This window comes from Adiantum capillus-veneris, chromosome 8 (assembly GCF_014529385.1).
Source record: "Adiantum capillus-veneris isolate H3 chromosome 8, ASM1452938v2, whole genome shotgun sequence".
NCBI classification, from domain to species: domain Eukaryota; kingdom Viridiplantae; phylum Streptophyta; class Polypodiopsida; order Polypodiales; family Pteridaceae; genus Adiantum; species Adiantum capillus-veneris.
Genome location: NC_140938.1, coordinates 9,006,413 through 9,019,970, shown reverse-complemented (window position 1 = coordinate 9,019,970; position 13,558 = coordinate 9,006,413). Strand labels below are relative to the sequence as shown.

General features: G+C 39.2%; 1 protein-coding gene across 1 annotated transcript; it reads right to left on the bottom strand.

Moving 5' to 3' along the window:
* Positions 1-1,982: 1,982 nt before the first annotated feature.
* On the bottom strand, positions 1,983-3,990 carry LOC147451640 (jasmonate-induced oxygenase 4-like). The gene is made up of 3 exons (XM_086517559.1): positions 3,231-3,990; positions 2,736-3,066; positions 1,983-2,469 (listed from the first exon to the last, which is right to left on the bottom strand). Exons 1-3 carry the CDS (start codon positions 3,812-3,814, stop codon positions 2,200-2,202), a joined length of 1,185 nt encoding a protein of 394 aa, XP_086373685.1. The 5' UTR covers positions 3,815-3,990; the 3' UTR covers positions 1,983-2,199.
* Between the last annotated feature and the right edge of the window lie 9,568 nt (positions 3,991-13,558).

Below are 13,558 nucleotides of genomic sequence, written 5' to 3'. Positions count from 1 at the left end.
GTGGACTCTACTTGATATGCTTTTCCTTGAGGTATGCTCAACTATGCAAAAATGTCCAATTTTGTAGTAGATGTAAATAATCGTGATTATTCCCTTCTACTATTTTTGTGCAACTTTTTGCCACAATGTTGACACAGCATGGTTAAGCAACTCAACTTAAGCCCCCTAGCCAAGTTTCATCAAGTTTGGATAATCCCTATTCAATTGGTCAATAGTTTTGCGTCTGTAGGTTGACTTTATAAATTTGGCCATAATTTTTACGTCAATGATGCAAATCTTACCAAATTTGATTTGTGGGCTTAATATAACATGCTAAAACTAGTGGTATGCTGGGTTGGTAAAAAAGTTAAGAAATGGGACAAAAGTAAATAATCATGATTAAGTGTTCTCGTATGTTGATTAGAGTCCAATGTTCATTAACTTGCACAATCTCAGAAATACCATTTGACAAAGTAACGAGCATGTCAAATGTCACAGAATTAGCAACACTGGATTGTAAGGCTATCCACTTTCCACTCTTACACATCTAACACTCATAGTAGGAGGCTTGTATTAGAAAGAGAGGCTTGTTGCTACAGGAATGAAGTGAGGAGGAGAAGTGGTTGTATGTGAAACAAGAGGAGAAGAAGTAGTTCAAATGGATGGTGAAGATAAAAGGAGGAGATAGGTGGTGTAGCTATGGAAAGCTTCCATTTGTGTTGCATCTATGGAAAGCTTGAAGGGAGGGGGAGAAGTGGTTCAATGGGGAACAAGAAAAGAAGTAGTAGTTCAAAGGGATGGTGTGGATGAAAGAGGGAGACAAGTGGTGCAGCTATGGAAAGCTTCCTTATGTGATGCAGCTATGGAAAGCTTGAAGGTAGAAAGAGAGAGAGAAGAGAGGAGGTAAAATAGAGGGTACTGCTCAGAAATGCACATTTTGGTCAAAGAAAATAGTTTTTTGACCATGTATTTGGTCAAGAAGAGCTTTTGGAGAGTGAAAAGTGAGATTTAGAGATTTTTTTTTAAAATAAAATAAAATTTTAGGATTACTTTATGGACGGCCGTGAAAATGAAGGGAAAGAAACCCCCCCCCCCCCTCCACCCACCCAGGTAAAATAGAGGGTACTGTTCAGAAATGCACATTTTGGTCAAAGAAAATAATTTTTTGACCATGTATTTGGTCAAGAAGAGCTTTTGGAGAGTGAAAAGTGAGATTTAGAGATTTTTTTTTTAAATAAAATAAAATTTTAGGATTACTTTATGGACGGCCATGAAAATGAACGGAAAGCCAACCCCCCCCCCCCCGTCCCCTCTCTTCTCTCTCTTTCTAGAAGAACAAATAAACCCCCATGCTCGGGGGGTGCACTATGTAATCATGTTTATATACCACGCGAGTTCGAAAGGAGGGGTTTTAAAAAACAAAAAATTTAGACAATTTAACAGAGGTACATTAAAATAAAGGGTTTTAATATTCAAAATTTTGAAAAAAAATCTTGGATCATTTTATTCACTCAGACGTGTTAAGAAAGTGATTTTTTTGATACCCCACGAACACACGTTATCATTTTTTTCATTTACTAGACGCGTTCAAAAAGTGATTTTTTTAATACCCCACAAACACACATTATATGGGGGGGTACTGAATGGTGAACCTCCCGAGTCCCCATGCCCCCTAGTACTACCCTACCTTTTGAGAGGGTATAGTTGTGGCCACCACCCATTTTCCTATTGGTCCATGATTAATCACACCTTAAACTAAAGGATCCTTTTGAAGTTCATATTTTTTTCTAATGAATATAGAGATTATGCACAACAAGATACATTGTATCCTCATTGTCAAAGTAGCGATCACCACTACAATCGAGAGGCACTACATCTTTGAAATTACTAGGCCTCTCCTCTAATTTCACACAATAGGATTCCGTACTGTCTTTGCAAATCTTTGCACTTTAATCGTTTTTGAATTGGTATTTTTAAGTACATGATTACTGGTACTTGCACAATTATAAATATCTTGTGACAATTGTATTACAAACCCAAAATTTCATACATTATTCGTTTTTATTAGCTAACTTTCTATATATTGATCATGTACAACTACAAGAAGCTTATTGGATATTTGAGAGCTATATTCGGTTTTATGAGCCAATTTCTTATATATTCTCCTTGCAAGGACAAGAAACTTATTGTATATTTTTGGGCTAGCTTAGTAACGAGGAGCTATGATGCTGAGAGGGGTTGAGCTAGTGGATGGTTTGATAGAATATAAGATTGAACCATGTTCTTTCCATTTGCACCATACTCATAAAACGCATGTTCATGGTCATCAAACTTCACTTGCTTGTAGATTGGGATTTGGGCAAGCTCCTTCACTGGGGAGATCATGACATCTGGGGCTGCATCATAGAAGACGGGTATAGACAACCTTGACCTGTGGCGGTTGGGAACAACTCTATGCTCAATGCTTTTGTATCTTCCATTAGTTAGAATCTGGCCAAAAGAAATTAACATAATTTAGTTTTGAGAGTCAAACACTAGCTTTCAATTTTTCCACACAAAATCCATGTCGAATAAGTTACTAATCTCCAAGCTTTAAATTTAGTAGCTAATATTGAATGATCTACCCTCTAATTGCAGGCAAACACACGAAAGAACCCCCAAAAAAAATGTAAAATCTTTGAGAAAGCACACTAGTAAATAACCCTAGAAATGTGCAGAATGTTCGAGGAAATTAAGGGGGACGATATGTTAATTACCTCCACCTGGTCGGCGACGTTGACGACAAAGGAGGCGGGCAAGGGGCGGGCGGGGACCCAGTGGTTGTCGTAGCGCACCTGCAGCCCCACGGGGGCCTCATCCTCCTGCAGCACCATCGTCAACGCCCCGATGTCGCTGTGCTGGTGAAAGCCGTCCACAACCTGCGGTTGCGGGCAGGCCGGGTAATAGTTGATCAGCACCTTCTGGTACGGCGGTTCCCCGATCGCCTCTTCCAGTAGCCCCGTCCGCTGCCCCAGCCCTTCCGACATCAGCCCCAGCACCTTCCTCGCCAGCTCCTGCACCTCCCTGCTATACTGGTCCATGGTCTCCCTGCATTATAATATTGTTCAAGACCACAGGCAGTATTTATTTCGTGTGCAGCTTATATATGCAGGCAGATGCATACATACGTGCCATCATATCTCTCTATAAATGTTCGAGATCATTTATGTGTGCTTCACTCTGTTTGCAAGAAAATACTGATCATCCCTTACCTAAATGCCTCAGGCTTGCTCGGCCAATAGGCGTAATCCCGCACCTCCTCAGGTTGCAGCCACAGAAACAAGTAGTCGCGCCAGTCTCGCACCGCATCCTCCGCACCAATCGTGTACTTGCTTCCGTACCCTTGGGATATCATGCCCGGCCGACCCACATAGGCAGCCTTCTCCTCAATGGGAAGCCCTATGAACTCTTTGGCCACTTGCATCATCCTCTGCATGAGATGCACATCCACACCATGGTTCACAATTCTGAAGAATCCCCACTCCTCACAAGCCTCTCTCACCTTGCTCACAATTTCCTCCCTATGGGACTCATCCCACTCCTTCAAATCTATTAAGGGGATGTCCATACCAGAGCCAATTCGATCTTCCTCTTCGACCTCAGCTGCTGCTGCGATACTATTATCATTAAGGGCCATGAGCTCCTCCTCTTCCTCGACACTCACTCTCCTGTAGGTGCTGGGCACCTTCTCCACCCCTCTCTCTACTAGGAGCTCCACTGGCTCTACCCCCCACTCCCTTCCTGGAGCTACAATTCTGATGGGGGCCGTAGGGGCCGGGCCTCGCGCAGCTACCATTGCAGCCAGTTAACTAGCTGATGATCACCGATTAAATGCTCAAATTAATTAGGTGGAGTATATTGATCGCAAATCAAGCACTCATGATGTGCCTCTCCCCAAATTGCCAGAAGCCATCCCTCTTAAATAGATCTCTCCCGACTCGCTGATCTGTGCATGTGTCCACTCTGCAAAGATCAGGAAAGAAACAACCTGTCCGACAGAGCAGACTTTTTAACCTAGAGAAAATATCATTCAGAGAAAATAGAGTCTGATGGAGCCAGCTATCACAGCTCGATGGAAGACTCTTTCTAATTCCCTTTGCGCCAGCGATAGACGGAGGATCGACTCTTGCAAGTTGCAAGTTGAAACATAAACTAATTTAGTTATGATGTTCGTTTGATTGTCTCCATCCTCATGATCCACATGAGAGCAATTATGCACTACGTATCGAAAAAGAGAAAAGGCAGACAAGGCTGCGTAGGGCAGTGGACAGATGCAGCAGCCTTGCAGGTCCACTCTAGCTCCAGCTGCCGCCTTGAAAAAGTGAAAAGATCACAGTGGCTTTCTAAAACAATAAGAGTTAAAGAGAATGACCCTTTCCCCTTTTCTTAGACGGAGGATCGACTCTTGAAAGTTGCAAGTTGAACTAATTATGCACTACGTATCGAAAAAGAGAACAGGCTGCGTACGGCACTGGACAGATGTAGCCTTGCCTGCCAGACTCGAGAAACCAAAAATATCTGTGGAGTCGGGACAGGCGGCCTTTTTCGACATAAAGTGAGGAGTCCCACTGTAGTCTCTCTCCCAAGTTCCAACAAGGAATTCAAGTTTCAAGTTTCAACTCCCCATCGCTCTCACTCTCGGTGCACGCTTCACGTGCCTTGGATGCCTCATACATTTGTCACTTGGAAGTTGGTGTCTATGGCTCATACTGTCATACATTGTCACTTGGTGTGTCTTTTTGTTTGTGTGTGTGTGTGTGTGTGTGAGAGAGAGAGAGAGAGAGAGAGGGCATGTTTACACGCAGGCTGAAATGGCGCTTTTTTGGCCTCCAATGGCGAGGTGGTGTGGCCACACGGAAAAAAAGGTCGATGTATTTTGATGTGAAATAGGTGTAAGTTACCATGCATATCCAACCCCTAGATGGTATTCGCGATTTTCGAAGTGGTATTAAACACTAAAAAGGTGTTTTCTCCAATATTGAAGCCGGTTTCTCTTTTACGAAGCGTGAACACATTTACCGAGGGCCACCACTAACCATTCATAGCCATCAACCTTCACATAAAAGCGCCATTTTGCTCAGTGTGTAAACAGGCCCAGCGTGCGCACATGAAGGAGATGCGCTTGGTTTGTTCCCTCTCTGTGAACGTCAACGAACGATTGGTGTCATGCACATGAGACTTGATCGCTTGCAAGGTTGCTGTCGTAGACTGCAGACTCTTGCGAAGCTTGTGCAGGGTGGTTGCAAAGCACTCGCAGTTTTTAGCTTGTCACAGTAAACGTAGACATTCAAAACGACCAATTTCTTCACAGGCCTGAGGAATCATCCGCTCAAATCGGAAGATGACTCTAACAACGCCAAAAAAACGATGGGCCTTAGTACTTTTTAGATGAGCTAGATGTTCAAAACGAATGATTTCTTCACAAGCCTCTGGAATAATCCAATAGCACTTTTTAGATCCGAAAATGATTGAACGCACTTCATGTGCACACTTAAAGAGTGAGAGTGAAAACAATCGGACAATGGAAATATGCTTGAATTTTTTATCCAGGATGCAACCCCCTACAAAATGCATGTCCCAATGTTGCCTCTAAGCATATAATAAAAGCCCAATTACCCTTTTTCAATGAAAGGTAGTAGTCCCAAAATAAACAAGGTGAAAGTTAACTAAGGCCACGAGGTGAAAGTTCACAATGGCCTAAGTAATGATATAAAAGAATTTAATAATAAAAGGTTTCTTTGTAAGAGAAAAAAGAAAGTAACACTAATTTCTTTTAACATTTGTTATCTTAATAAAATATTATGTTTTTGAAACAATTGAAGGATCACGACGGCTTTCAAAAACAATAAGAAAGTAATAAAATTGTTAGGTTGAATTAAACTTGTGTCAGTGTTTGGGAAAGGATTACCTTAGCTTAGTTGAGCCGATTGAAAATCGAGAGACTACCTAGTTGTAAACCATGGTACGAAAGAAAAACAGATGAAATATGTGAGAAAGTCATCCAAAATTTCTACAAATCTCAAAAATTTTGCTAGTATTTTCGGTTTTTTTCTTTGTGAGGAGGAAACTCGATCAACAACCGCTTAATAAAAGAGACTTTTTTGAACGTTAACACTGATTGGAATCAAGCTATAAAATGCAAGAATGTAAAGCCATGTGAAGTTGTGAAATGAAAGGTGAAATAAAAAGAACTAATTAATATATGTGTGTATATAGAATTTATTAGAATTATGCAAGGTGAAGCCTTTAGCATTCTAAAACAATAGAATGAAAAAAAAACATATGTGTGTGCTTAAAATTTACAAAAACTATGCAAGGTGAAGCTTCACTTTAGCATTTTAAAACAATAGAATGCAAGAAAAATAAAAACATGTCAGGATGTGAAATGAGAGGTAAGTCTCCATCATGCACTAAAAACAATGAAGGTCTCCCTAACGGAACACAACACTAAGGGGTTTCTTTTAGAAAGCCAAAAAGTGTAATAATAAAATATTAGCATTGCAGTATATTCCAAAAACATAAAAAATAATGTTTGAACAAGGAGAAGAATCACAATGGCCTGCTAAGGAAATGAATGTAAAATTAGATAAGAGTTGTGTTTATAGGATCTATGTTTGGTCTTAAGAAGGCCATAGGAGGGTGGTGGAGAAATGGTACAATTTTTGAGCCATTGATGGAGAGGTTGTCGATTGTGGACGCGTGTCCTCGTAGTTTAAAAAGTAAAGTATTATAAACATTATATCTTCTTTTTGCTTTCTAAAAGACACCTTAGTGTTGTGTTGGGTTAGGGAGACTTTCATTGCTTTAAGTACATGATGGAGACTTATTTTAAATGTTTATTTCACTTTCATTTCATATCTGACATGTCTTGTTATTTCACATCTTGACATTTTGAAGCTCCATGTAGCTTTTCACTTTCTTTAGTTCAAAGTTTTACCTTCTTTCAAAAAAACTATAAGTCCTTGTTGGAACCTTCCTAAAAGTTTTACATCCTTAAGTTCTAGACTTAGCTTTAGAATCTTTAAAAATAAAAACACAAGGTGAACGATCACGGTGGCCAGCATCATGACAAATGAATGGGGCGTGGCAATGTTAAAGGTGGTCAAAAAGTAGCATAATGTATGTCGCGGAGTGATCAGACCAGTACATGAAGCTGGATCTTGATTCGTATTTGGAGATTGTTGAGCTAGCCCAAATATGGTTTAAAGAAGATCCATAGATAGTTGTAGCATCTTTTATCAATTGTCTGATGTTATATTTGTTTAGGAAAGAGGAAAGGTGGTTGTAGGAAGTATCAGGAACTTTAATGTCAATGTCAAAGTGGATTAGTGTTTCTTGGTGGAGAATTGAAACACCCACTTTTGCATTAAATTGGTGTTGTAGAAAGCCTGGTATTGCATGTGGTATTTCTTGTCTCTTGCAAACAAAGTACATGTGATGTCATTAGCATGAAATTTGATGCAATCTTTCTTATATGTTTATTAAAAGAAAACAATGTTCAAAGATTGAATGATGATATATGTGTTTGAGTAAGGTTGTAATGACTTTTGGATGGCGATCAATTTATCTTGCACTTTTAGGCAATCCAATTCTTCTAGTACAGTTTGGTCGACTTTGATATGGAAAGGTTGTATTCTTTTGAGCAGGTTAAGATTAGTTGGGTCTCGAACATGTGACAAAGCTCTGTATGTGAGACCATGTGTTCTTATGTGGTCAGGATTGAAGGCTAGTGTTTGCAATGTAAGACCCTGGGAACAATGAGTTGTTTGAGCACTAGCTGCTTGCAATGGAAATTGATACCTGGAGATCATGTTTAAGTAGTTTTTCTCGACTTGGAATTCACGAACGACACGTTCTATTGGGGTTCATTATTTGTTAATGGTTGATGAATACAATGTTTGATTTTCATAGTGTTTTTTCTTTCCAATGATAGGTTAGAGAAAGGTACCCAGATTATTGTTTTCTTGCTTGTTTTTGTAAATTTTTTGTACTCCACTTCTGCTCCATTAACCAATCCATCAAGAATATCCAAGTTTCCTACGCATAGCTCGACAATAATGCATGTTTTCAGGCTTAGTGTGTAATACAATCCTCCAATGATTTTGGGATCTGCAAGAATCTTGATTGTTTTGTTGCATGAGTTATTTCTTTTATCAATAGCAATGAAAGTTTGGGGTTTTCCCTCCATTTAATTGAAAACAATAAAATTATGAGTTTCCTTTTCTTTGTTGGAGTAAAATAGATGAGAAACTTGATAGGTAATTAGAACAAGTCTATAGTAATTGTTGTTAAGATATTCCAAATCCTCAGAAGTATGTTGTGCAACTCGAAGTCTATTAAGAATATCTATGAATGTTGGATTGTTTTGTTGCATTGTTAATGTAAGTTTGTAGCATTGTGGATGAGTGTGCCAATATGATGGGAAATTTGCTTCTAAAAGTGTATGTTTTTGCGCGAAGATCTAGCTATCCTTAACAGGGCTTGCTTGACATAGATCACCGTAAATAATGACATCCAACCCACAGAATGGTTTATCGTGAACGCGCTTGATTGCTCGCAAACATGAGTCGGCCATGGAGAACACATAGTGGGTCTGAGAATGATTGTGAATGGCCTGGGGAACGTTAGAAAAGCAAAGCGACAACATTTGCCTTTCTTGAGGGAAGGTTTTCTATGAGAATGTGTCTGTATTTCACGAAGGTCTGATGGAAGCTTGGGACTGTCTGTACTTATGTACTTGTCCACAATCGTGGCAATAGTATCATCTGTGTCATGTTCAAATAAAGGAGCTTCTTCAACCCATAAAAGACCATGATCATGTTGACTACCACGGCTTTGGAACTTTGTCACGAAGAAATAATCAAGAATTTTTCCACATAATGTGCTATCGTTAAGTAGTATTCTTGTGGAAGCTTGGAGCTATCTATACTTATGTACTTGTCCACAAACGTCGCAATAGTATCATCTGTGTCATGTTCGAATAAAGGAGCTTCTTCAACCCATAAAAGACCATGATCATGCTGACTGCCATGGCTTTGGAACTTTGTCAAGAAGAAATAATCAAGAATTTTCCCACATAATATGCTATCGTTAAGTAGTATTCTTGTGGAAGCTTGGAGCTATCTGTACTTATGTACTTTGTCCACAAACGTCGTAATAGTATCATTTGTGTCATGTTCGAATAAAGGAGCTTCTTCAACCCATAAAAGACCATGATCATGCTGATTGCCACGGCTTTGGAACTTTGTCACGAAGAAATAATCAAGAATTTTTTCACATAATGTGCTATCGTTAAGTAGTATTCTTGTCGAAGCTTGGAGCTGTCTGTACTTATGTACTTGTCCACAAACATCGCAATAGTATCATCTGTGTCATGTTCAAATAAAGGAGCTTCTTCAGCCCATAAAATACCATGATCATGTTGACTGCTAGGGCTTTGGAACTCTGTCATGAAGAAATAATCAAGAATTTTCCCACATAATGTGCTATCGTTAAGTAGTATTCTTTTCATGGCTGTGAAGCGGTTAAGGTAGAAGCAAGCTATTGTTATTGGATCTGCTCGTACTAAATGTATACGGAAGGAGCTATCACTTTCATTGCTATCTTGTTTAAGCGAGACTATTTGCTGCAAGGCATCTACAAGGTTTTTCCAACGTTTTTCAGCTCAAGAGAATGTCACAAAGAAAGTTGGTGGCCCTAGTTGTCGAATCATACCAAAAAAAAAAAAAAAAATTCTCTTTATAATCTGGCGAGGTACGAAGTGCTTTGAAGTCTCTATAGCCTAGTTGTGATGCGCTAGTTGTGATGCGACTACTTTCTCTATGTTTGTGTCCTAACAAACCTGTCCAGCAGACAAGGTTGCTCCCTAAGTTTTGCTTTGCGGAGGTGTATCCAAATGGAGGATAGTATTTTGTGTGTCATGATTTTCACTAATTTGAATATTAAGTTTTTGATGTTGAGGGCAAAACGTCTATCTTTGTGCATTATCTCCCATTTGGCTACTATTTGGTAATTTTTAGATACGTATTGGTGGTATTTTCTAGGCTCTCCAAAGAAGATCGTAGAAAAACTAAGCTCCTCACAAAACTCATCAGCAAATAAGCCAAGTGGAGTGTTCCCCTCTGATGGTGCAACATGCAAAATTTTATTGTTATAATCAACAACTTGCTCAGCGGTAGTAGTGATGATGTGCAGGAGCACATTAGTGTCAATACTTTCCTCGTCCTCCATCTCATATGTGCTTGTGTCTAGGGGAAGTGATGATTGTGAGATTTCTTGAAAGCGTGCAAGCCATTTATTATTTATGGTTATGTTTTTTTCGTTATAGAGAGAGGTATCAAGAAGAGTGTGTGTGGCCTTTAGTGTCAACAACGGTCTAACAAGGCTAGATAAGTAGCAATGTGTATACTCGAGCTTGCATTCGAGGCCTATCAAGAATGAAGCCTCTTGGATAAACCGCGGAAGAACTTGCTATGTTTTTTTTATGTTTGCAAGAACATTGATGACACTCTCTCGCAAACCATATTGGGCATCATAAGTTAGCTCTCAAATCTTTCCAAACGGTATGCAAATGAAGACTAGGCGCGTTTTAATTTTGTTTAGTTGTATGATTGACACCAGAGGGTCGTTAAAGCCCAATGTATACAAGCTCTCAAACGACACCTTAGATTTATTTGATTTACGTTTGCATGCACGACAACAGAATAGAGAGCATCATCTTTTTTGTTTTCCACCTCCAATATGTAAGCACAATGGAGGAGCAAATTGCATGACTTGTGAGAAAAAAAAAAACCGACCATATTTTTCGCATGGATATGTAGGTGTGTCATTCAGCCTCATGAAGAATTTGTTTACAATCTTGGTTTTTTTTTGTGGATGACTGGAAGGATGTTGCTTCAATGATGCAGTCTCTGTCAGCTTTATATGTCTTAGTCGCTTTAGTTTTGTTGTAATTGCAGAGTGTGTATGGACACAAAGTGGTTCTTTTTCAATAAATAAATTTGCAATTTGAGTAGCCGGTTTATCTATGTTCTCTCTCCACAAGCGGGTTAATGCATCACACTCTCTAATTATCCAAATGGACAAGCTTACAACGTGATTGCAAAGTCGTGAAAGCATAATAGATTAAGCCCATAGTAGATGCATCTATAATTAAAGTCCTTTTTAAAAAAATTAAATTGATTTTCCAGCTATTTGTTGTTTGTTGTGTCCACTTGTCACGTATTGTGAAGGATTATGATAAGTGCTTTTTTGAATTTGTGAGCAAAAATATTGATGACTTCCATTGTGAAACTCATCGATGTTTTGCAAGTTTTGTATAAATCATTCAACTGTGCAACTCTTTCACTTAATGAATCCAATTGTGATCCAAAGAAGAATGAAACTGAAGAGTGCATGATAAAATTCATTAAGTAGTTCTCAAACAGGCATTGTTGCATCATAAGCCTAAATGATTCAAAGCTTAAGTTTGTTTGCAATACACTATGGAGTGTTAGAAACAATTGTTGATTGAAAGGATGTGTCTACATAAATATCATGTCAACGTCTATCTCTTTTGGAATACTCAAATCAATAGGATTCTCCATGGCTATCAGCAATTGTGTGTGTGTGTGTTTGTTTGTTTCTATGTGTGTGTGTCTATGTATGTACACATATGTATGCATGTATGGATGTGGGTTTTTGTGTATGTGTGTGTTTTTGTATGTGTGTGTGTGTGTGTGTGTGTGTGTGATAGAGAGAGAGAGAGAGAGAGAGAGAGAGAGAGAGAGGAAGAGAGGGGAACAAAATAGACATATTCTTAATGCAAATATAAGTGACAATATTGAACAACACAAATAAAGAATGGTATAGAAAGAGGAAGAGGGCAGTGTTCGTTGTTTTGTATGTAATTAATAGATAGAGAGAGGAATTAAGGAGTAGAGAGAGACAGAGAGAGAGAGAGAGAGAGAGAGAGAGAGAGAGAGAGTTTTGTGTATCTATGTGTGCCTATTTGTATTAATTTGTTTGCAGATGGATAGAGAGAGAGAGAGAGAGAGAGAGAGAACAGAAATAGAGAAATCTTTTGAGTTCTCAATGCAAGGAGGAAGCGGACAATACTTAGAAGCACAACCACAATACTTAGGAGCACATCCAAAAGCATGCAAAAGCAAGTTACAAAGAAGTAGAGGATGGAAGCATTGGTTTCGTTTGAGGATACAGTTGGAACAAGTAGGCAAAGTTAAGGGTAGCTAATAATGAAAGGCGAACATTCATAACACTAAGGTTCAGTTTGATATGCCACCATGTGGCCACTCACATTGATTTTGAAGCAGCTAAAACGAGAGGTTGTTGCCAAGGTATCTCTTTCCTCAAAAATTGACTCAAGGTAAATTTGGTTGAAGGTTCTATCCAATGCAAGGACTAAATCGGCTATTGCACCAATGACTTGCACGTCAAGAAGCTTTTTGTCTTTTGTTGCAATACGTGCTTCCAACTTTGGTGCTGTGATTATTGTGGTGTTGTTATTGCAAGACCCACAATAAGGTGCTTGCCTAAGTCTATACACTTTTGTGGATTTACAATTCGAACAATGCTCCTCCAACAACACACTGTTGAAGTTGACGAACCGAAGCGTGCCAACAACCTGCACAAGGTAACTATGTAAGAAAATGAGAGAAGTCACTTCTAATATATCACCTTATCCTATATGAGCACACCTCACGATTGTACCCCAAATTTTTATTTTGAGCCTGAAAGATAGCATCAAGATCCTCTTTGAGGTGCACACTACGAACATGCACTAGAATTGTAACATCCAGTATCAACAATGTGTTGGGTTAGCCAAGGAATGCACCAAATATTTCTTGCAACGCACATTACAAGGCCATCAACAACCATTTCTTGAAGCAATTGTTGGCAGTCATCTTTGCAAGAATTCACAAAACTCAGCTACAAGAGAAGATTAAATATGGAAATGAAATAAAAAAGAGCATGAATGTATCATGGAAGATTTCAAGTCTATAATAAAAGACTAGAAAACAATAAGCAAGATAGGTGAATTCTTATAATTGCCCTATCTGATGGGAGAGGACCATCTGCAACCAGAAGGTCACCAACAAACCCACCAAATCTTGATTGCGAGTTGTGCTTTTGTAAAATAACAAAAGCAAGTGTGCTCAACTGAGAACTTCCACTTGAAGATTGTTGTGCATCTATGCCATCAAGAAATGCACGTATCTTGTAGTCAGGGGTGAAGGTAAGAGACACTGGGAAAGGTTCTCTTGCGCTTACAACAGTTGCAGCATCAATGTACAAGGAATACAGTGCTGACCCTCCATCTGCCCTATTTTGCGCGTGACAACTGGGCTATCAATGTGAACAAAGTCACTGAGGTGGACTTGTCAACGTAGAGCTCTATGTATGGATCATTGAGCACCACCATAATAGTGTCGGTGCATTCTTCACCAACCAAGTCAACCTTCAAGTAATGGTTGTATTTTAGTTGATCAAGGCCAACTTTGTGGGTCCCATATAGATTCAATATCTTGCCCTCAATATAGAA